This window comes from Triticum aestivum, chromosome 7A (genome assembly GCF_018294505.1).
Source record: "Triticum aestivum cultivar Chinese Spring chromosome 7A, IWGSC CS RefSeq v2.1, whole genome shotgun sequence".
Lineage (NCBI taxonomy): Eukaryota > Viridiplantae > Streptophyta > Magnoliopsida > Poales > Poaceae > Triticum > Triticum aestivum.
The window spans coordinates 106,289,542-106,311,912 of record NC_057812.1 but is presented as its reverse complement, the minus strand read 5'-3'; the positions used below and the strand labels follow the sequence as shown (position 1 = coordinate 106,311,912).

The following is a 22,371-nucleotide window of genomic DNA, read 5'->3' as shown; positions in this document are numbered from 1 at the left end:
TCCTCCATGTAGGCTAAGGTTTGTATTATGGACAGAAAGAAGAATGTACAGCAAAGAAGATAATATACCTTTACCGTGGCGAATGTAATATTGTTGGCATATGCAACCGTGAATCTGCATAGGAAAATAACAGGTTCTCTTGATTAGATAATGCTACATATATAAGATTGAATTTTGGAACCATGATATACATTTGAAAACTTTTTTCACGGAGCTCATGTCACAATTTCTTTGACTAAATTTATATGCAACATAACTACTATTTTTGTGAAGTCCTATGGGCACAAAAGTCATTCTAAAACCCTGTACATCTCATTGTGAGACATAATAAAAAGTTTATACTTGGTCTTAGAAAATAAGAAAAGAGAGTAGATGACTAAGTTTGAAGGATAAGAATATGATGACTTAACCCTCCACTCTGACCATCCACATGCCATGCTCTCCAGTCATCAACAATGGAGAAGTTTAAGGATCTGATCCACTCATATGTTCCCAAAAATGGTACCCCAGGGTCATGGTCTCCGCTGCACCCACAGAGGTCACCATTTTAAGACGTGGAAGAAGATTCAACCAGTATGTATATTAAAAAAATCTTCTAGCAAAATAGAAAGGGCCACTTGTATCTGCAAATCAGAATTTGTCCTTTGATATTTTCACCTGAACACAAGCACACGGTAACCCCTGGTGCTGAGATTAAGGTGGTACGGTATGCTGCTTGGGAGGTCTCCCGTATAGGGCAATCCTGTGATGCATCTTACCCACTCGCCAATTGTTCCCTATATGCCATACTTGTGCCATTAAATTCAGAACCTCGTTCAGACCAATCCATGGTACAATTTTAATTTCAGAGTGTATATTTTGCGGAAGAGGTTGGTATAAGAGTATGATTGTAAAAGGATTCATCTGGTTACCTGCTTTATCCGAAGAGCATCTCTAGTCACGTTTTCATTCGCCCAAATGTTAGCTAGGTAGTAACGGTACGACTGCATGTTGGAAAGAGATGTCAGATTATGGAAACAGAGAGGTGAAGTACTACAGTATCATATTCAGTAAAATCTTCTATAGGAATTTACACTTCATGTATAAGTATTAGTAATAACTTACAAAACAATTAATAGTAGGATGAGGAGATGGAACATTTTGTTGAATGTGTTCTTCTGACAGAAACCTATTTCTTTCAGCAGCAGCATTCACAGGGTTTGGTGCAGTGCGTACACATTTGTCATCCAAGATATGATCGTGGTCGACTTCCGAAAGGAGCTGCAACACAAGGGACCAGTGTGCTTGAATAATTAAATATAGATAAATATCTAATGTATGGCAGCAAGTATTAGTTATTTCAGAGAAAAAAAGCAATATGTCAGTATGTGAATCATACCTTTTCAATAGTATTTAGAATCCCAGCACATATGTTATTCAGCGGGTTTATATAGTCTCCTTTACAGTTCTCAATTGCAGCCTTTTAAAAACAAAACCGATACATGATCAATGATTGTAGAACTGCACTTTGCAAAAGGGTACGAACGCGGAATTTGATACCTCATATAGTTGTCCCGGTATGATTCCAAAGCCATGAGCATATGGTATTCTGGAATTGGAATCAGTATACCTGGAGCCTGTAATAGGGTTGCCAACTAAATAGCCCTATAAACAATTGAATGAAAAATAGGGAACCGTTATGATTTTTTCATGTTGCTTGCGCACCTTCTCTCGTCCCCATTAATTTATTAAAAAAAACTTTAGTTTGAAGGCTAGGAAATTACTTGCCTTGAGATTAATCACAGGTTGCTTCCTTTGCTCAATTCCTGCAGTAAAGTGAAACAAAATGAAGATATCATTATGAGTTGGTTAGTAAGATATGTGGTTATTTCAGTCATAAGCAACTTGAAACATGAACTGGCATGTGACCAGGCTAAAATGCGAAGACCATAGTGATCTATGTGACTGAGTAGAGAAAATAGGAAAACTGCAACATTTAACTTTTGATTCCTCTTAACAACCTGCAAGGATGGCTTTATACACCTTTGTTTTATTTTTGCAAAGGTCCAAAATAAATATCGAAGAGGTTATCACAGATTGCTTCTCCTATCCTTATTTATTTCTAGGATGTGCAGGTATTATATACTCCCTCCATCCTGAATTACTTGTCTTAGATTTTTCTAGATAGGGATACATTAATTTGGGACAGAGGTAATGCTAGTTACCTTCTGAGATATATTGCGCGATAAGCGGAATGATCTTCCCAGCATATGAACTTCCTCCAATGTAAAATGCATTTGAACGATAGCGTGGGTGCTCGTCGAACCACTAGGTTAGTATGCACAAGATGGTCAGAAACTACATGAAATTCTGCCAATTCAAACTTAACTAGGAGATAAGTTGTGCCTCTTTTCACCTTGTTCAGAAATGTCACGACTTGCAAGGAAGATGACATGTCCCCAACATCATAGCCTTTTGGATCACGAGCATATGAGAAACCAGAACCGACAGGAGAATCCAAGAAGATGATACTTGCCATCTGACATTGTTAACAAAGACGGAATAATTAAACTTTTGTGTTCATTGCAATCAATAGTGATAAGTAGTTCCCATGTGGTTTATAAGAGATTTGTTTTGGCTTTTGCAGGTTCAAGTTAAGCCCGCTCTCGTAAACATTGGTGTGTTTTGCCAATTTCTGTAATGAAAATACTAGGAGAAAAGAGACATCTCCGGTGTTACTTTTTTTATGGAGAACATGCAAGAGAAGTAAGAGTTTCTGGTGCTACGAAGGCTTAAATGCTACCATGATATAGGCATCTGGGCCGTTGGATTCTTATATTTAACGACATCCGTGAGTTGTTGGATCTGCTAGACCTATGCGCGAATTTTGGACTCCTTGTGGTTTTTTTTGCAAATATTGTAGAGTTATTGAGAGCCACCAAATCCGAGAATCCGACGGCCGAGAAGCTTGTATCATGGTAGCACCTAAAGCTTGGTAGCACCGGATATTTTCCCCTACATGTACATCTATTCAAGAGAGGTCAAAAGGATCAGACCATCGGAAGGACGATCTAGGAACATAGTACATATCTGGTGCTATGACTTGTCACTGAAAATCTCACCTTCGACCATGAATGCGGATTATAGACCAACTGCGGCAAATGACCATCATAAGGTGCCAGCACAAAATTTACAGGGCCTGTAAAAAAACATGGCGGATGGTAAAAGAATAACATCTCATCTAAATCACTCGACATCGATCTACTGGTGTATCAGAGTAGGCATCTACTCCCTCTGTTCCAAATTACTCGTCGTAGAAATGGATGTATCTAGAACTAAAATACATCTAGATATATCCAAACTTGTGACAAGTAATTCGGAACGGAGGGAGTAGTAGCGTTTTCTTGGTGAAATCACGGTAACTGCAAAGTTAGCATCTAGTCTAGGAGAATTGGATCACCAGCTTCATCTCAAAATGACGGCCAACTACGAGCACCGGCCATGGCGAAACTTGTGAGAAAAGAATGTCGCTCCAAACTTTCAAGACCTTTTTTTTAGAACAAAGGCTCAAGAAAAGCCCGACTTTAAATTAAAAAGCCATCGAGGATTGACTTCGAGCGACTAACCAACTTCGAAGGCGAAGCCGCTGAAGCCCGAGCAGCGGGGCCCGCCGGTGAGCCACAGCAGCACGGGGACCGTGCCGGGGCTCCTCTCCGACTCCACGAAGTAGTAGAAGAGCTTCGTCCCGGTCTTCTCCTCCACGTCCACGTACCTGCAACGCAGTGCGCGCGTACATGCATGGCGGATCCCCCATTAGTCCCAACAGTACCAGGCGGCAACGAAGCTTTGGCTGTGAGGCTCTTACCCGGTCTCGAGGTACAAGGGCAGAGGGCCATGGAATCCTGGCAGGTGGGTGACCGCCGCCGACGCCGAGGGCGAGAGCGGCAGAAGGAGCAGGCCGAGAAGGAGATGCGGCACCATGAGAAGCTCCAGCTGCATTCTACTTTCCCTCCACTTCTCCGTCTGCCTCTACAGTCTGCATTCTACTCTGCTCTTTGCAAACTCTGCTGCTCGCGGGACAGGATCCGGTTACATGCATCAGGCCATCAAAGCCCGACCGTTTCGGCAGGCCCGCCGTACCGCAGCCTTGTGCACGTACAGGGTCCAAGATGGCTCAGCCTCACCGGTCACCAGACTTCTCGTTCGCGTGTTTCTCTTCTTTGGATTTGGAGGAGCATTGGAATCGGCCGGCTGGTTTTCGTCGGCGCGTCGGTTGCCCGGCACGCTGTTGGATCGCTCCTGCTCCTGGCCTCCAGCAGAGCTTTAGTCAGGCGACGTCCAAAAACAGAGTTTTCATATTATTATTTCAAGTTTTGTTAAAACATATCTAAATGTGCCGTAAGTATTGCACATCTAAATTTTATGTCATATGTGAAGATTCGTGTGGATATTTCTTTTTCTTTTCCTTTTTGAGAAGTAATTCGGTACAACCCTCCTCCCCCCCTCCCCGCTCGAAAAATAAACGTAGAAGGGGTATTATTGTCCATACTAAATTTCATATTTGTGTACCCGCCGTCCGTCGTAGGGCCGGCCGCCCGTGTACGTCCCGCCCCGTACACCCGCGTCGTACGCATACCGTGGCATTCGGTAGTTCGATCAGGAAAAGAAAAAAAACACACCCCATCCCCGCCTACGAAACCCTAGCGGCATCAACGCCGCCGTGGTCCACCGTCGTCACGACGTCGGGCGGCGTCCGTAGTCACCCACGTGCCATGTCGCCGGTGTTGCATGAAACCGACACCCCATCCCCACCTAGGAAACCCTAGCGGCATCAACGCCGCCGTGGTCCACCGCCGTCACGACGTCGACCCCGACGTGCCCGTCTAGTCGCGAGCACGGGCGGCGGCCGTAGTCACCCACGCGCCGTGTCGCCGGTGAAACGCCCAGCGCTCCCACGTCAACGTTCTGTCCTGGTACGCGCCCTCCAGGACGTCGGTGGCAGCAGCGCATCGGCGTCGACCCCAGGCGAGGACCCCTCAACGGCGGAGAGTAGGTTCTCTGGCTCTTTTTTTCTTTTTGATTTGTCGCATTTTTTATGCAAAATGATTCCCTACTTGGCTAAATAAGAGAGTACTGACCTCTTAATGACCTCTTAATGATTTTATACATTCAAATTTGTATGCATGACACATAGTCATGTCATTGTTGATGAATTTACTGTATTCGCGATGATGTTACGGAATGTTGGCATTGATCTCACACCTTATTTGTATGTGTATAGATGGAGTAAGAAACCGGATACGCCAGTGATGATTTCGATAGCGATAATGGATCCTCGTCATTGAATGCGAACCAACCTCCCGGTGACAACCATATGAGTCAGGATGAATCGTACAGTGGTAATGTAAGTGCCTTGAATGTTGACCAAAACATATTGAATACAAACTAGTTCTTTGACATTACATGTCTTCTAAATTTGTACAGCTACATGGCAATGATGACGATGAGGAATATGATATAGATGAACTATTTTATGCAGATAGTGCGAGCCAGGTACGTTGAAAAAATTGTAGGGCAATGATTGACATTAAAAATGTATTACCACTTATTTTATTTTAAATGTGCACAGATAAATGCTAATGGTGACAATAAGCGTAATAATATAGATGATGACAATGCCAAGAGCGAGGTCGATGCATCTCGTAGTAGGAGTGCTAGCCAAGTAAGTTTTTACATTATTTATGGTAAGTAACAATACAAGAACAGATTGACATGCAAGGTTATATGTCATATTTTGCAGGGAGGTGTTGGTGGTCCTAGTGGGAACGATGAGCACAGTGATGATGATCAGTTTGACCTTGACATGGGCTATGATGAATATCAGCAAGAGTCACTTGATAGGCATTGGGAAGTGATGGCAAAACATTTAGGTCATTAGATGAGGTGTACACATTCTACAACAAGCACGCGAGAGAACGTGGGTTCAGCATCAGGAAGGACTCGATAAACCATTCAAAGGATCGCGCAAGGACTGTGCGCTTGAGGAGGTATCCTGTTCCGCCACAGGAAAACGACAGGCCAAGTTCTGTACCATGGAAGGCCGGACCCGCAGGCTTAGACCGGAGAGTCGATTCTTCTGCGAAGCCCATTTGACAATTAAGCTTGATAAAAGGCTTAATCTTTGGTATGTCAGCGGTTTCTTCGATGATCACAGCCACATTCTTGCACGACCGGACGAAGTCCCTTTCCTCCGAATCATAATCAGATCAAAGCATTTGAGAGAGTAGAGATCTTAGCTATGCAGGAGTTGGGATAACAAAACATCTTATTTTTGACAACATCGTTAGTAGGTATGGCTCATATGCAAAGTCACCGTTTCAGAGGACAAAGCTGTACAACATGTGCTACTGGGAGAAGATGAAATTGCTTGCACAGGGTGATGCTGATATTGCCAGAGGAATCATGTTGACCAGAAAGGACAGAGATCCAGATTTCTTCTTTAAGCACACAGTTGACGCTGAAGGCAGGCTCCAAAACCTGTTCTGGTGTGATTCGCAGTCACGCCGGGATTATCTTGACTACGGTGATGATGTCGTCTTCGACAACACATGTATGGAATGCCGTTCATCCCTTTTGTGGGTTTGAACAACCACTGTTGCACTATGGTATTCGCATGCGCCATTGTTTCAGACGAGACCGATGCTACATATGTTTGGTTGCTTAACACGTTCTTGAAAGCTCAATGTCAGAAGAGGCCCAAATATGTAATTACAGATGGAGATGCGGCGATGATAAGGGCTATCAGGAAGCTGCTTTCTGACGTGTGGCATCGTCTATGTTCATGGCATATTGAAAAGAATATGCAGAAACACCTCAACCACAAGTCATTGAAGGAGTTCAGGGCATTATTGTACTATGCCACTACACATAAAGTTTTTAAGGAGAGATGGGCCTTGTATGTGCGCAAATGGCAGACGGAGAGAACGAAAACATGGCTCCATAGGATGTACAGGAAGAGGACGCTTTGGGCTGCATCATATTTATCTGGTGGGTTTTTTCTTGGTATGCGTAGTAATCAGAGGAGTGAGAGTTTGAACTCTAGCCTGCACCTCCATCTTGACTATGGTATGACGATCGTTAACATGATTGTACACTATGAGAATTGTATCGTTCGCCTCCGTGAGAATGAAGCTTATGATGACTACACGGCCTCACAGACTGTCCCAGTAACAATGATTGAGTGTGAGACCATTGAGTCGTATGCTGCCAAGGCATTCACGCAGGCAAACTTTTATATGTTGCAACAAGATATGAAGAAGGTACATGAGCTTGAGGTAATTGATAGACTGACAGGGACCGATAGTCAGAGATTTGTGGTTGCGTGGAACAATAACAGGGATCACAAATTTAATGTGGATTATACGCCAGGTAACTCGGCAGAAACTATAAAGTGCAGTTGCCGAAGTACGGCTCGCAAAGGGCTTTCTTGCAAGCATATTCTTCATGTTTTGAATGCACTGAACTTACCTGTGATACCCAGGTGTTGTGTCCCGCGAAGGTTCTCAAAAAAAGCAAGAGTTGGACTGCCCGTGAAGCGCACTAGCGATCTGTTTGCGTGGGGTTGGTCGAGTACTGAGGACAGAGCTAGATATAGTGAGTTGACCATCAAATCTGCAGAAGCATCTCATCTCGCATGCAGTAATCCATTCTTATTCGACAAGTTGATGGTAGCTCTGGATGATATTATAGCGAATAAGGACGTTTAGGGGAATGAAGATGATAGTCAGCGAAGCTTCATGAATGATAATCCATTTGAGCCTAACCGAGATCATATTCTGGTTCGTGATCCAGTAAAGGTTTCCACCAAGGGCGCACCTAAGCAGAACAGTAGAGGTCGCGGTAAGGGTGGCCCAGATGTGACAAAAAAATGAGAGACCTAAAGCATTTGACGAGAAATCTGGACGAAAATGTAGCTTATGCAGCCTCCCAGGTCATAACAAGAGCACATGCAGTAAAAATGAAGAGTATGTCTATTGTTTGTTTATGTTAGTTTTGTTGTTTCATTTACTATACATTGGTTCTCATAGTTTGTAATTTATTCTATGCAGCAACTGGGCTTGAAGACAGAAGTGAGCACGGTGCATCTGTTTTACTTCATCTATTTATATGTAACTGTACATCTTTTTGCTTTGTTTATGTTAGTTTCGTTTATTCATTTACCGTACATTGATTCTCGCAATTTTTAATTTATTCTATGCAGCAACTGGGCTTGAAGACTCAAGTGAAGACGATGGAAGTGTTTTACCTCTTCCATTTATATGAAAGACATTTGTTAAATTTATATTTGTGTTGAGTATTTTATATGTGTGAAATCAAGATTATTGGCTACGAACCGTTGTTATATGAGACTTGATATTTTCTGTCGACTATAATAAAATTACTGCGGTGACAATTGTTATGTTGAGACATCATTATTGTTGATATAAATGCTTGATTGAGTCACTTAGATGGATGTGCAATAACTAGGACAGATCTAGATGTGCTCTATTTTTATTTCTCATTTAAACACTTTTGATTCTCTTCAAATTTAAATGTCTAGCATATCAAGCAAGTATGCATATAGTTTATAACAAGCCATGTGAACAGAAGCATTTAACCGGCGACATTTACAAATCACATTTTGTTCATGTTCTGATCCAACATGATAAACCAATTCTCGTCTACTATTTGTTTAGTTGTCATTCGACGCTCCTGAATTTCAAGCATACATGCCTCTATCTCTTTCTGACATTGTCTGCTCTCTAGCATATCATCCTATCTCACTCTCTTTTCTTAGTTCTCCTTCATCTCTAACTTTTCTTGCTTTCTCTTCTCGGTGTACTCGTTTCTTGTCATCATCAACTCATTGATATTGTTTCATCGCCTATATCTCTCCTTCTCCCTTGAGTTTCTCCTTTTCTCTATTCCTCCCACTGGGTTGACCCGTGCTAGACGTCAGAGTGAGACTTATAGACATGTTTCTCTTTCCTCTCCATCACCATCGTCCATCTCCGGAGAGGAATTTTTACCCCTCCCAACTTTTTGGAATGTTGTCATCATTCCTTGATTATGACATTGTATTGCAGAAAATAACCTACTACAAGATGCTCATGTCCAAGCTCCGGGCGAAAATCATCACAGAGATGCGTGTTGCCGAGGAGGCACACCGCGCTGCTCAAATTGTGGCGGAGCAAGAGGAGGTACCGGAGGAGGCCCCAGAGGACATGGAGGAGGCGGAGATGAAGTTCCAACACGCCCAAGCCACCGAGGCGGCAACGCGGTTTGAGGCGAAGCGAGCGGCCATCCTTGACTAGATCCAATCCATTAGAGGTGGTTGCGAACCGTCGCCGTATCCACCTCGCCGACATGAGGCGGGAGTGGCTCTTCACGAACCTCGACGACGAGGAAGAGGAGTTGGAGTTTCGCCCTGCCAATGACCACGAGGCCAGTCCGTCCGTCCTGGAGGGTCATCTACACCTCCGATGACGACGAATAGATTAGGATAGTTTGCTTGTTTTTAGCTTGTTTGTTCATGTAACATGTACAGTAGTACGTATGGTAAAATGATCGTTGTGTTGCCAGTATGAATTTAAGCGTTCATAAATACGGATTGTGATTAAAATAACAAACAAATGACGGACAAACCGGCATCGTCTGCGGACGCATCCCACACACGTTTAGGGGTCGGATTTGCCCAATCCGATTGCAAGCTAGAAAGCATCACCACGAGTTTACTACTCCCTCTGTTCACTTATATAAGACGTTTTAGCAAATTCAGACAGTGTACTAAACAGTTCAAACCCAGCTGTCTGAAACGCCTTATAAAAACGAACGAGGGAGTAGTACTATTTGTAGTAACTAGTAAGTGTGCACGTGCAACGCACGTCTATTTGGACTAATAAGTATGCACGTGCAACACGCGTCTATTCGGATTAACACATTATACTAAACTTAATACAAGACAATTTTTTCGTAAGTTTGAAATTTTCTTATAAAGTACACAATCTCTTATTCCCGACTTGTACAAATAATTTGAAATATCGTTTCTCTTTAATCAATATCGTTTCTTCTTAATCAACATGTCTCCTGTATTAAAAGACCACCCACTTTTCCCAATATATAAAACTCAAAATTATTTAGAAGATTCATCATGATTCTTCATATGCACACATTTATGCAAGTATAATCACACATGAAAATGTCACTTAGGACAAGCTAAGGAACCGTTTCAGTGCCAACAAACTCCAGTCAAGAATTATTATTATAATTGAGTGTCAACCACAATAGTGGGAAGAGACCATGGTTTGTTGAAAAAAGGAAGCCATTGTCAAATAGATAAGTGTAGAGATGTCTTGACTGCATAAAATCAGCTGTGAAACAAGACCAAAAAAATGCTAGTTGGACCATCCGATTCTACTATTGCGCCACAAGTGTTGTAATGTCTGGAAGCAAGAAAAGTGACTTATTTTATTATGAAAATAGAACATGTAAACCAAATAAAAATTACAGTGATAAATGGCATAATTATACTTGTTATTCACTGGACAAAAGCATTAATATGACAACTTCGAACAGTTACTTGAGTACTACACATTTCTTTAAGGGCTCAGCATTCTAAAATTTTGACAATAGAACAAATATCCTCTCAGTTTGTAGTAATAATGATACGAAGATAAATAATTTGGAAATGGTCTTCAACATGCGTAGGCTACCACTTGTAAGAATAACAGTGGCAAAAAAAGGCCAACAAATACCGGTTTAGAAAGAAAAAAACTGCAGACATGCTTCCAATTTTAGCAACTCTAGTGGATAAAACATACCTTACCTCTCAAGCCAGGAAATAGTCAAATGAAAAAATGTACTTCTTATAAGTAGTAGAGATGAAGTCATAGGGATCATGATTCAAGATATTCGGAGAAACATGGTTGGTCTCTTTGTATGATGCGAACTCATCATCTCTACCAAATAGGTCGTGCGTAATATGTAATGTAGAGTGCAATAATGAAATAAAATAAATGATATGAGAATTTACCATGACCACAAAATATCCTACATTCGTCATCATCATAATCAACATGCATTTTTTGCTTCTCTTATATGTGGTCCAAGTTTTCTATCAGGAAAACATGTTAACTCAACTGTAGATAAGGACTGTAGATAAGAATTGTATAAAATTGCCATGTATCTGCTGGACAAACAGATACACTTATGCAAACTTCAGGTTTTTTTTAGTAAAACTTATGTGAACTTTAGTTTTTTTCCACTAAAACTTATGCAAACTTCTTGGTTTTTTTCAGTGAAACGTAAGGTCTTGGTTCAGTCAATTTGTCTGTGAGTTCACTGTGTAGGCGTGAGCTGGCCATGTAATAACCGGTAGTCAGTACTTAAAAAAGTAAGAATGTCTGTTGCAGGTACGCGAAAATCAGTGAAAAATAAAGAAAGAAAGAAGGCAATGGTTGCCTGAAACCCAACTGTGTGTGCTCCAGCGCTCCTCTGTTTCTCATTGCCTCATCTCTAGTTCCTGTACTTCTAGATGTGTCACCACCAGCGAGATAGCGATGACAGTAAAAAACAGCACTCTGTACTTACCTGATTAGTGCGTGTGTGCGGCGCGTTCGTGTGAAGGCGAGCGTCTCCGTCGTTCAGGCCTGCGAGCTTCCGCGGCGACCGTGTCCTCTCACCAGCTGGGGGCATTGTCGACGCAGGTGAGTCAGTCGTCCAGCTTTGAGGCGGCGGCCTCCACGCACCGGGGCGTGGGGAGTTCCAGCGTCCGACGAAGGTAGGATGTCTTTGGACGACGTCGTCCACGCGTGAGTACTGGACAAGCGTGTCCAACGGAGCAGCACGCGTCAGAGCTAAGGGAGTCGGCGGTGGCTTCGGGCGAGTGAGATGGGGCCGTGATTAGCTTCACCTGCTGCGCAGTTGCCGAGACTTGGCGCCGCCCTGTGGACGAATATGGTTGGCGACCAGGCGAATCAACATGCATGACTGTGGGGGCGAATGCCCCCACTCGATTTTTTTGGCCCGCTTATACCGGTCCAGGATACTCAGCGTTGCCCCTACTTGAAGGCGTCGGGTGGTTGTCAGCGTGGGTGTTGTGGACGGAGCTGAAGTCGACGCGGATGCCGATGATTCCCAGAGAGCATGCCCAGGACGTGGACGAAGTCGTTGCAGTCAGTAGAAGAGTGACCTGGCCTCCAGGTAGAAGACGAAGGCGGTGATGGCACGTGTGTGTGTTCAGAGGAAGCCGCAGCTCCTCCTTGCCTGTCTCCCATTGTGGCTCTCGTGGGTGGTGGGCTGGTGACGGCAGGCGACTCGCGATCGCGATTCCCTGATAGGAGACAATAGGATGCGTTCGCAATTAGTTTCCTAATAGTTAGATGCGTTCATGATTAGTTATCTAATAGGACGCGTCCGTGATTAGTTTCCTAATAATTAGATGCGACCGTGATTAGTTTCCTAATAATTAGATTCGTCCGTGATTAATTTCCTAATAGGATGCGCTCGTTATTATTTTTCTAATAATAGGATGCGCCCATGATTAGTTTCCTAATAATAGGATGTGTTTGTGATTAGTTTTCTAATAATTAGATGTGCCCGTGATTAGTTTCTTAATAGGATGTATCCGTGATTATAGTTTCCTAATTGACCAGGCGTGGACTTTCATATTTTCCTTCACGGTGGAGTACGGTCAGTCAATGTAAATTGCTAAGTGCACACGGAGAACAGATTAGGATAGGGCTAGCTGTTAGATTGAGTTTAGTGGGACTAATCATGCGGTGGTAATATATCCGTGTACGTTTTATGGGGTATACTTAGGGAAGATAATGTTTACTCTTTTATAAGTAGTATAGATACACTTAGGAAAGATAATGTTTGCTCTTTTATAAGTAGTATAGAAACGTATGGTTATGTGTAATGCACTCCACCGGAGTTCTGCTTTGTATAAGCACTAACAAAGGCGGAGAGAGAAGACATTCCACTGCATCGACAGAGGCAGCGGCGGCTGGTCCCTGATGGAGTGGGGCGACGAGTGGCTCGCGCCGGACAAGCTGCAGCACGTCCTCGCCTGCCTCCTCATCGCCCTCGCCGCCGCCGCGCTCGCCGGACGGAGCTCCCGCCCCTTCCTCCGCCGCCGCGCGCTGGCCCTCGGCTGCGCCGCCTCGCTCGCCGTCGGCGCCGCCAAGGAGGCCGCCGACGAGACCCGCCTCTTCGGGTCCTCCGGCGCCTCGCTCAGGGACGCCGCGGCCGACCTCCTCGGCGTCGCCCTCGCCGCGGGCCTCTTCTCCCTCGCCCGCCGCCTCCGCCGTCAACGGCGCCGGGAGAAGGCCGACGATACGGACGGCAGCATCTCCATGGTCTGAGTAAGTCTGAGTACTGTCAAATGGGTCACTGGGCCTAATTCTTTTGCCGGCCCGTTTTCACCGGCCCGCGTGGCGAGGCCTTTCTCGCGCGCGTGACCTTTCCACCGTCGCTCCGATCTCTCCTCCTCCTGCGCTTTAGGGAGACGCCGCCGCGCCGCCGACCACCCGCCATGGCGCTCCTCGCCGCCGTCCGCCGCCTTCCTCGGGCCCTCCGGCTCCTAAAGCCTCACCACCTCCGCACCACCTCTTCCTCCGCCTTCTTCGGCGACTCCGAGGGCTCCGCGCCCGCCTGGGAGCCGCGGTCCCCCGTCCGCTCCCCGCCGGACGACCAGTTCGCGGCGTGGGTCACGCGGCTCCGCCCGGGCTTCACCGCGTGCGACCTGGCCGACGCCATCAACTCCGAGCAGGACCCGGACCTCGCGCTCGCGCTCTTCCGCTGGGCGGGGCTCCGCCCGGGCTTCCGCCACGCGCCGGCCTCCTACATCGCCGCCCTCAACGCCGCCTCCTCCGGCAAGCGCCCCGTCGCTGCGGAGAACCTCATCCACGACGTGCTCGCGGGGGCCTGTCCCCCCGACCTCCAGCTCTTCAACGCCTGCCTCCGCTTCTGCTGCGACCGCCGCAGCCTCTTCCCCGTCGCATTCGACGTGTTCAACAAGATGCGCGCCCTCCCGGCCAACGCCGGCTGCCGCCCCAACGTCGAGACCTTCACGCTGCTCCTCAGCACCGTGGTCCGCCGCGTCCGCCGCCCGCCGGCGTCGCTGGTCTACCTCCACGCCGTCAGGTCCCTCTCCCGCCAGATGAAGGCCACGGGCGTCGTCCCGGACACCTACCTGCTCAACCTCATCATCAAGGCGTACGGGCGGTGCCTCGAGGTGGACGACGCCCTCAAGGTGTTCCGCGAAATGCCCCTCTACGGCTGCGACCCCAACGAGTTCACCTACGGCTACATCGTCAAGGCCATGTTCCAGAAGGGCAGGACCGACAACGGGTTGCTGTATCTCAAGACGATGAGGGACAAGGGGTTCGTGCCCAGCGGTGGCGTGTACATGTCCGCGGTGGCCGCGCTGGCGCTGGAATGGAGGTTCGAGGAATCGAGAGAGGTGCTTTTGGATATGCTGGATAGCAAGAGGAAGCCGGACATGATCACTTACAGGACGCTGCTCGAGGAGCTGTGCCGAGCTACGCGGACAGAGGACGCGTTCCAGTTGCTGGAGGAGCTGAAAGAGAGGAAGCGAGGCGCGTTGGACCAGAGGATGTACTCGGAATTGCTCGATGGGCTGCACTGGATTTCTCAGCCACAGCAGAATAGCTTTCCTCGCCGTGACAGGGGCTCTGCCTCTGATGATAGGGGATCTGATGACTGAAATACTTGGATGAAAATTGCATGTTTTCGTGCCATCCAATGGCAAAATCGGTCATAGAAAGTCAAATTCATGAATTAAGCAGGAGGGCCACCTTCACTGGGATTATCTGGTTGACTCAACTTTGCACAACTACTGCTTCTGGCATGATCGATGACATGCCCACAGGGCAGAGAAGATGCACAATATGTCTTGACAAGAGATGTGGTGGGATCAGAAAAATTGCTTGTTGCTGGCGGCAATGATTGCTGGGGTGCTCTTGTCAAATGCAATTTCCAAAGTCAATCATGGTGGCACATTCAGAAATGGTTATTCCAGGTATCATGTATTGAACACAACAAACTGTAGTAACGTTGATACATTTAAAATTCCTTTTGCTCGTAAAGTCCAGTTATAGAATAACTAGTGCTTGCGCCTGTGAGAAATTGCTCTATATTTTCTCTACTTGGTGTTGATAGCACAACCAGTATTGATTGTATTGTAGAACCTCGTTCATGGTTGTGCAGTTAAGATGTTTATCTGTGAGAATAGTGTTTTTTTTTCTGAAATGATCTGGTCAGACACGTTTTAAATTCCTTTTGCTTGTAAACTTCAGTTTGTAGAATAACTAGTGCTTGCGCCTGTGAGAAATTGCTCTCTATTTTCTCTACTTGGTGTTGATAGCACAATCAGTATTGATTGTATTGTAGAACACCGTTCATGGTGGTGCAGTTAAGATGTTTATCTGTGAGAATAGTGTTTTTTTTTCTGAAATGATCTGGTCAGACACGTTTTAAATTCCTTTTGCTTGTAAACTTCAGGTTGTAGAATAACTAGTGCTTGTGCCTGCGAGAAATTGCTCTATATTTTCTCTACTTGGTGTTGATAGCACAATCTGTATCAATTTGTGTTGTAGAACCTCGATCATGCTGGTGCGCTTGAGCTATTTATCTGTGAGAATAGTGTATGATGTGCCATTTTTTTTCTAAAATAATATGGTCAGACATAGTCCTCTCATACCACATAACATCTCTTGTTGATATAACATGGATACAAATGAGGGCGCAATTCCATATTTTTTCAAGTTTAAGAAAACTTTAGAATATGCTTTTTGACTTAGTATTTATTTTAAAGGCCCAAGTGATCCGAGCTCAATTTACAACATTCATCGACCCTCGAAGTGACACTCCATCCTACCAAAAAGAGTTGGAGATAACTCTGCATCCTTTGCTGCTGATGCCCCTGTGATGCCATGATGTGTCCTTTGCGGTTTCTGTTTCCCCGCATCGATCAAGCAGCAACAAGGGCCGTTTGGCCTCAACGCCAGTTTGGGTCATCAGACGGGTCCATTTTGGCTTCCTGTCAAATCTGGACTAGCTAGACGGGTCTAACTTTACAACCCTGGTGTGGTGTGCCAGTGCCAGTCACTGCAACTGGCACAGACGTATATATGGTCACAGGAGTCAGCAGACGTGCAAGGTGGAGTCATCTTCCTCCCTTATCAGCTCATTCCACCTCCGTTGACTGTTGTTGCCGCCGCATCTCAGCGCCTCCTTCCTCACGCACCCTGCTTTGGAGGAGTCGCCGCCGTCGGCCGGCTCGAACCCGACGAGGCACCTGCACTCCCGGACGGCCCCTTTGACCTCGCAGTAGCCGAACGGCCCGCACGCGCCGTAGACGAGGCACCCCTTGCCCGGCCGCTCGAACAGGGGCACCCATGACGACGACGACGACCCCTCCACCCACACCCTGAACATCACCTCGCTCGTGTGGTCGAGCTTCCAGTGCGACCTCGCCGGGGCCGAGTCGTCGGCTCTGTTGTAAGTGAAGTACGCCATCTCCCCGTCATCGATCATCTGGGACAAGAAGGATTTGGTGAAGCTGGCGGCCGTGGCGCCGTTCCACACCCCGGCGCGCCAGTAGAGACTCGACCCTCACCAGGTCAGGATCTGGAGGCCCGTGCTGGTGTCGCCGCTCAAGACGAACTCGCCGGTGGACGGGTCGTCAGGGCCCTTCCACGCAACGATGCGCGCTGCTACGTGGGTCTTGTAGTTCACCCACAGCTTGAATCCCGGAAGAAAGGTGTCAGTTGGCTGATCGTAGCTCTGCCATATCTTCATGCCGTTCCGCGACCGGAGAACAAAGTTTCCGGTGTCGAGCAGCACCGCCACCGCACCTCTGCCACCTGATCCCGCGGTGGTGACGTTGTTCGTCTTCGTCGCCCAGAGGACACGGTCGTCGGAGTCGGACAAGACGAGGTCAGAGGTGTTGCTCGCGACCAGCTTCCCGGGCAAGCTGCTCGTGATCGGGTTGTCGCGGTTGGCCACCCACACGTATGTTCGCTCCGAGATGTTGTGGTACCATATGCCTAAATATGTGTTGGCGGCGGAGCTTTGCAGGGAGAAGAAGCTTTGCGTGGAAGGCGCTGGGATGTGGCGGCGCTGAGACGTGCAAGGTGCGTAGAGCGTGACCTTGCTGTTATTTGGTACCAGTTGACTGATATTTGTAGTGATACTATTCTAGTTGTCCTATAAGGTGATCAATACTCTCATTATAATTGCTGCCGCATCAAATCGTTGTATTGAAAAAGTAAACGTATTTCTCTGGTTAACTTTTAGGAGAACATTTTAACCAGAGACGTTTTGTAACATAGAGGATGGACGGGGAACGCTTAAATGTCCATTCTGTGATGAGAATGAGAGTATTGATCACTTTTTTTCAGATGTGCAGTGGCAAGATATATGTACGAAATGTGGTGAGGTGTGCGTTTAATCCCTGCCGGCCCCTATTTGTTTTGATGATAATACATCATACATGGATGCCGCAATAGTTTTGATCCAAAATCGAGGAACTTAGTAGTGTTGGTGTAGGAGCGGTTATTTGGACGTTGTGGAAAGCCCGCTATGCCGCATGCTTTAGGAATGTTTTCCTTGCGGAGCCTGTTATTCTGATTTTTAGCATATCACATTACATATCCTTCTGGGCAATTTTTCAGAAAACAAGAGCTAAAAAATTGCAGCATAGCGAAGCAAGACTTCTCGTTGTGATGGCCAGTGAGATCTCCCACTGGAGAATGGGGTGGGGGCCTCTACAGAAACTTGAAGTTAAAATTGATCGGTTATACTAGCTGCTATTTGGAGGATCACTTGAAGCAAATCTTGTTTTGTATGAGTTTGCAAAAGGGCATGCTGTTAATTAGTTGTTGGCCCGCAATAGGAGTAGTTTTGGCTGTTTTGTTGAATGATCATCAGCATGTGGGCCATGGTCGGTTCCTGGTATAGCTGCGACCAGGACTCCCTGTGAAAACTGATGTATGTTGTGTGCTCAATTTCCGGTCCAAAGGCTCCGAACTGTCTATGGGTCATGGTCTATTCCTGGCATGTCTTAGTGCTATCCAATGGCAAAATCAGTCATAGAAACTCTAATTCATGAAAGAATGTACTTCTGCTTGATAGATTCAATATGTTTTGATTGGGAAATGCTGAAGAGCATAAGGAGGAACTGCAATGACCTGGTTGACTCAAACTTATGCACAATTACGGCTTTTGTCATGATTGATGCAATACCCACAGGGTAGAGAAGATACGCAAAATGTCTTTGATGGAAATGTGGGATCAGAAAAAAAAAATTGCTTGTTGCTGGCAGCAACGGTCGCTGGACTTGCTTGACAATAGCAATTTCCGAAGTAAATCACGTATGGCATCCAGAAAAGGCTGTTCCAGGTGTCATGTATGATATGAAGAACTACACAACAAAACTTTAGTGTGGTACCTTTTAAATTCCTTTTAAAGCTCAGTTGTAGAATAAGTGTTTATGCCTGTGAGAATTTGCTCTTTGTTTCTCTTCCTGGTGTTGATAACACAATCTGTACTGTAGAACCTCGTTCATGACAGATATTTATCTGAGAGAATAATGCATCATGTGCCTTTTTTTTTCCTTCCGAAATAGTCTTGTCTGTCAATACACCCTTCATACAAGTGGTGTTCTTCTGAATTCTACCAACATCCGTGTTTGTGCAGTGTCCAGCACTGGAATCAAAAAAACTAGTCGATTGTATCAGTAGTAACAAATGGATGAAGTTGATCCTTTGCCAATCGTAGCGAGTCAGACACGAAATCCTGCATATTGCTATCCTGATTTGTGGTATCAGTTTTTGTTTTTCTCTTTTGTTTATTGTTTTTGTTTTCTGAGGGGATGTAGTATCAGGTTTCGGTGTTGGTTCAGTTTTCTGGTAAGTCGAGCAATTACTCTCTTTGTCCGTCCGGAATTAGTCGTCGTGCAAATAGACGTCCGTCCGGAATTAGTTGTCGTGGAAATGGATGTAATTCCGGACGGAGGTAAATGAGGGTGTGATTGTGACGCCGTGATGTGCCAGTTGCAGGGCTGTATTGGCAGCTCGGTTCACCCGGTTGCTATCGTTTGCCGGTGTGTGCCGCGTACGTAGCAGATGAAGTTCTGGATAAGCATGTTGCTCACCATCCTCTGCTACATCGGCCCCCGTCAGGACGTCAAATGGTTTCATCCTTGGCCGATCGTAGTGATTAGTGAGCCAGACACGAAATCTGTGTTACGATCATCTACAAAACCGGTTTCAAAAAACAAAAAAGATCATCTCCAAAACCTCGACCCAGCTGGTCTCCTGCCGAAACTCGACTGGACGGGTCTAACTTCGCAACCCTGGTCTAAAATTTCAAGTTGCAACTGGCACAGTCGGAAATGTCTAGTCTAATCTAAATATTGTGACACGAGTCAGCGCGCGCGCGGTCGGTCGCTGGTCGAGGAGTTTATACCCTTCGTTCCACCGAATGGACAGAAGCAAGGAGCGCTCCGTCAGTCCTTTCCTCGCCCCACCCCCGCCTCCGCTTCCGGCGACCGCGAGCAGCACCTGCACCGGGGACAGCGGCATCCACCGGAGGAGGAGATGGAGACGGCGCCGGGCTCGCGGTGCCGCCGGTGCCTGGAGATCCTGTGCGCCGTCCTCCTCCCGCCGCTCCGCGTCTACCTCCGCCACGGCTTCTGCTCCATGTTTGGTTTCCTCCATGCATGCGATTCAGCCGATGCATGCTGTCGCTCACTCTTTCTTGCCGCTTGGTGCCGGATCAGATGCGGTTCTTGATCAGCGTGCTGCGCACCATCATCGGCTACTACTTTTGCCTTCTCTTCGTTATTCAAGCCCCCGTCATGGGTTACGTGCGGAACTGCCTCACCTTCTTCTGCGTCTTGCTCCTCGTCGCATTCCTCAACCGCCCCAGTAATGGCGATGACGACGACGCCGACGAAGACGACGACTCCGCCACCGCCGCCTCCTACGTCTTGGTCGCCTGACCGTGTTTGAAGATTCCATGCCGTGTGGATTGTCAGTTCCACAACGAGATTATTTGGGCGAGGCCTTGCCATTGTATCAAATTGAGTTCTTTTTTATTTATTTTTGCTGGTAAAATTGAGTTTATTATTGACCCATTTAAATCTCAACCTCCTATGTGCCTCATTGTGTGTTTTTTTACAAAGGGTGAACTTTAGTTTAATAAAATGAAGCGTCAAAGTGAGCGCCTTTGCATAGTTAGGGCATCTCCCAACGTTGACCCGCAAATTTGCTCTTGCATCCGTCTACAGACACGGACGCAGAAGCTGACAATCCAATGTTGCCCGCATACATTTCAAACACAATTTCAATTAACTGGACGAAATCCATGCAAAAAAAAAAACAGCGGATTTTCATATAAATCGGAGCACATTCAATACAATTCAACCATTTTTCATTCAAAATAGCGGTCGGACCCTAAACCTATACTACAACGGCGGCCATCGCCCACTTCCTTTGTATTTCGTATCGGCGACCACGTTCTCCATCTGTTGTCTTCATGCGAGGCGGTAGGGTTCAAAACCCGTGAAGTGAATATGCGATCTCCAGCAAAGAAGAGTAGAACATGGGAGACAAACCGGCCGACTTGGGACACAATGCACTGCCGCCTCACATGCCCTATTCATCCTCGGAGGAGTCCCCGAGCTGTCCGTCGCCGGCGCCGGTGGACGTGAGGTCGATGATGGACGTAGATGTAATGTCACTGTCCATCTGCCACATGCGTCCCCGAAAGTTGGATGACGACACGTAGGACGTGTAGCTGGCAGCGTTGGAGTCCATGACCACCCCTGCGCTGCCAGCGCTTGTGCGTCCATGTCCGGTTGTGCCGGCTCTGCCTTCCGAGCGACGCCTCACTAGTAGAAAACATGGCTTTGGTCACAGCGCAATATACACATTAGTTCCGGTTGCATTACGAACCGGGACTAATGTGAGCATTAGTCCCGGTTCAAGCATCTAAAAGCATTAGTTCCGGTTCAAATGAGCCTTTTAGTCCCGGTTTGAGACACAAACCGAAACAAAAGGGCATCGCACTCTTTAGTCCCGGTTCGTGTCTCAAACCGGGACTAAAGATTAGACCTTTAGTCCCGATTTGAGATATGAACCGGGGCTAAAGGTGCGTACGCAGCACACACACACACCGGCCAACGAGCGAGCTCACCGTGTTTCATTTCCTCCATGCCTGTGTTTTGATTTTCGGCCGCAAAAAGTGGATTTCGGCCAAATTTCGGCCATCTCGGCCTGAGGCGAAAAGTATAATTAGGCCGAAATTGCTCAAATTTGGTAAATATTGGTCAAATTTAAGTCAAATTGCAGTCAAAATTTGGTCAAATTTCAGCCGAATTTTTTGAAAATGGCCGAAATTCGGCCATCTCGGCCTAGGGCGAAAAAAAGCTCAAACCGAAAATCAAAACACAGCTCCATGCATCTCTTTCACCAGCTGATTCACCGGATGCCTGGCCATCTGGTCGTCTCTCTCTCTTTTGCATGCCGTTTTCTTTTGTGTTGCTGCTGGAGCAGATGGGGTTCCGGATCAGCGTGACCTGTAAAGCGCGACGCTGCCGTGCACAAGTGGCGTCTCCGTGTCCCCAAATCCAACCGAGTCGCGACCTCCCCCACACAAAAACAGAGCCGCGCACGCATCGTTGTTGGTCGACTTCCCTCCCGCAGCTCCGCCTCCGCCTCCGAGTCCGGCGACCGCGAGCAACCCAGCCGGAGACAGCGCGATGGGGCTGTGCTCGTGCTGCTGCCGGTGCCTGGAGATCATGTGCGCCATCCTCCTCCCGCCCCTCGGCGTCTGCCTCCGCCACGGCTGCTGCTCCGTACGCCACCAATTTTACCTCGCCATTCCCCTCCTCAACCCCCTCCCTTTCTTCGCCGGCTAATCACCGTGTCTCTCTCTCTCTCTCCTCCTCCCCGTTTCCGCGGCAGATGGAGTTCTGGATCAGCGTGCTGCTCACCATCCTCGGCTACCTCCCCGGCGTCCTCTACGCCGCCTACGTCATCTGCTCCGTCGACCCCGACCGCGTCCGCCGCCACGACGACGACTACATCTACGTCGCCTGAGCAGCACTCCTCTCCTCCCCCGCCGTGTGGTCTTTCTGTGGGATTAGGTTAGTGGAATGAACCAGCCCTGTTCCTGCCCCCCTGTATATGTACATTTTGGACGGGTTACATAGTGCCTGAAATTGGATCCAGATTTGCTGGTACCGTGGATTGCAATTACTGCAGTACTACTGCTTACTTGCCTGGTTCGGTTGTGATTGTTGGTTTATGAGTATTTCATCTG

At 46.9% G+C, this 22,371-nt stretch overlaps 4 protein-coding genes and 1 pseudogene across 6 annotated transcripts in view; 3 read left to right on the top strand and 2 right to left on the bottom strand.

Moving 5' to 3' along the window:
- Positions 1 to 4,046, bottom strand: part of LOC123150519 (serine carboxypeptidase-like 3) — a 5,411-nt gene extending 1,365 nt beyond the window's left edge. Inside the window, exons 1-13 of one of the 3 annotated variants that reach the window (XM_044570358.1) lie at positions 3,845 to 4,042; positions 3,606 to 3,751; positions 3,102 to 3,178; positions 2,396 to 2,518; positions 2,205 to 2,307; positions 1,768 to 1,805; positions 1,540 to 1,644; positions 1,379 to 1,459; positions 1,105 to 1,260; positions 912 to 983; positions 658 to 776; positions 411 to 524; positions 69 to 114 (exon numbers count right to left, since the gene is read on the bottom strand). In XM_044570358.1, coding sequence (XP_044426293.1) covers positions 69 to 114; positions 411 to 524; positions 658 to 776; positions 912 to 983; positions 1,105 to 1,260; positions 1,379 to 1,459; positions 1,540 to 1,644; positions 1,768 to 1,805; positions 2,205 to 2,307; positions 2,396 to 2,518; positions 3,102 to 3,178; positions 3,606 to 3,751; positions 3,845 to 3,978 — 1,314 coding nt within the window. In that variant the 5' untranslated portion in view covers positions 3,979 to 4,042. Of the gene's footprint in view, positions 1 to 68; positions 115 to 410; positions 525 to 657; positions 777 to 911; positions 984 to 1,104; positions 1,261 to 1,378; positions 1,460 to 1,539; positions 1,645 to 1,767; positions 1,806 to 2,204; positions 2,308 to 2,395; positions 2,519 to 3,101; positions 3,179 to 3,605; positions 3,752 to 3,844 lie in introns of all 3 variants that reach the window. The other 2 variants (XM_044570359.1, XM_044570360.1) reach the window with 2 other exon arrangements.
- An 8,907-nt stretch (positions 4,047 to 12,953) lies between these two features.
- LOC123150223 (uncharacterized) lies at positions 12,954 to 13,382 on the top strand. The gene has a single exon (XM_044570058.1). It carries the CDS (start codon positions 13,035 to 13,037, stop codon positions 13,380 to 13,382), a length of 348 nt encoding a protein of 115 aa, XP_044425993.1. The 5' UTR covers positions 12,954 to 13,034.
- Positions 13,383 to 13,552: 170 nt separating this feature from the next.
- LOC123150222 (pentatricopeptide repeat-containing protein At3g25210, mitochondrial) lies at positions 13,553 to 15,286 on the top strand. The gene has a single exon (XM_044570057.1). It carries the CDS (start codon positions 13,553 to 13,555, stop codon positions 14,744 to 14,746), a length of 1,194 nt encoding a protein of 397 aa, XP_044425992.1. The 3' UTR covers positions 14,747 to 15,286.
- Positions 15,287 to 16,185: 899 nt separating this feature from the next.
- On the bottom strand, positions 16,186 to 19,763 carry LOC123153120 (S-locus-specific glycoprotein S13-like; annotated as a pseudogene).
- A 1,887-nt stretch (positions 19,764 to 21,650) lies between these two features.
- LOC123154926 (hydrophobic protein OSR8) lies at positions 21,651 to 22,331 on the top strand. Its single transcript, XM_044573536.1, has 2 exons — positions 21,651 to 21,904; positions 22,014 to 22,331. The coding sequence occupies exons 1-2, from the start codon at positions 21,809 to 21,811 to the stop codon at positions 22,146 to 22,148; spliced, it is 231 nt and encodes a 76-aa protein (XP_044429471.1). The 5' UTR covers positions 21,651 to 21,808; the 3' UTR covers positions 22,149 to 22,331.
- Positions 22,332 to 22,371: the final 40 nt, after the last annotated feature.

Bases quoted from the DNA above. Each gene is read 5' to 3' on its own strand.
- LOC123154926 (XM_044573536.1), top strand. From the start codon at position 21,809: ATGGGGCTGTGCTCGTGCTGCTGCCGGTGCCTGGAGATCATGTGCGCC. The intron at 21,905-22,013 runs GTACGCCACCAA...TTTCCGCGGCAG, and splicing joins TCCGCCACGGCTGCTGCTCC to ATGGAGTTCTGGATCAGCGT.
- LOC123150223 (XM_044570058.1), top strand. From the start codon at position 13,035: ATGGAGTGGGGCGACGAGTGGCTCGCGCCGGACAAGCTGCAGCACGTC.
- LOC123150222 (XM_044570057.1), top strand. From the start codon at position 13,553: ATGGCGCTCCTCGCCGCCGTCCGCCGCCTTCCTCGGGCCCTCCGGCTC.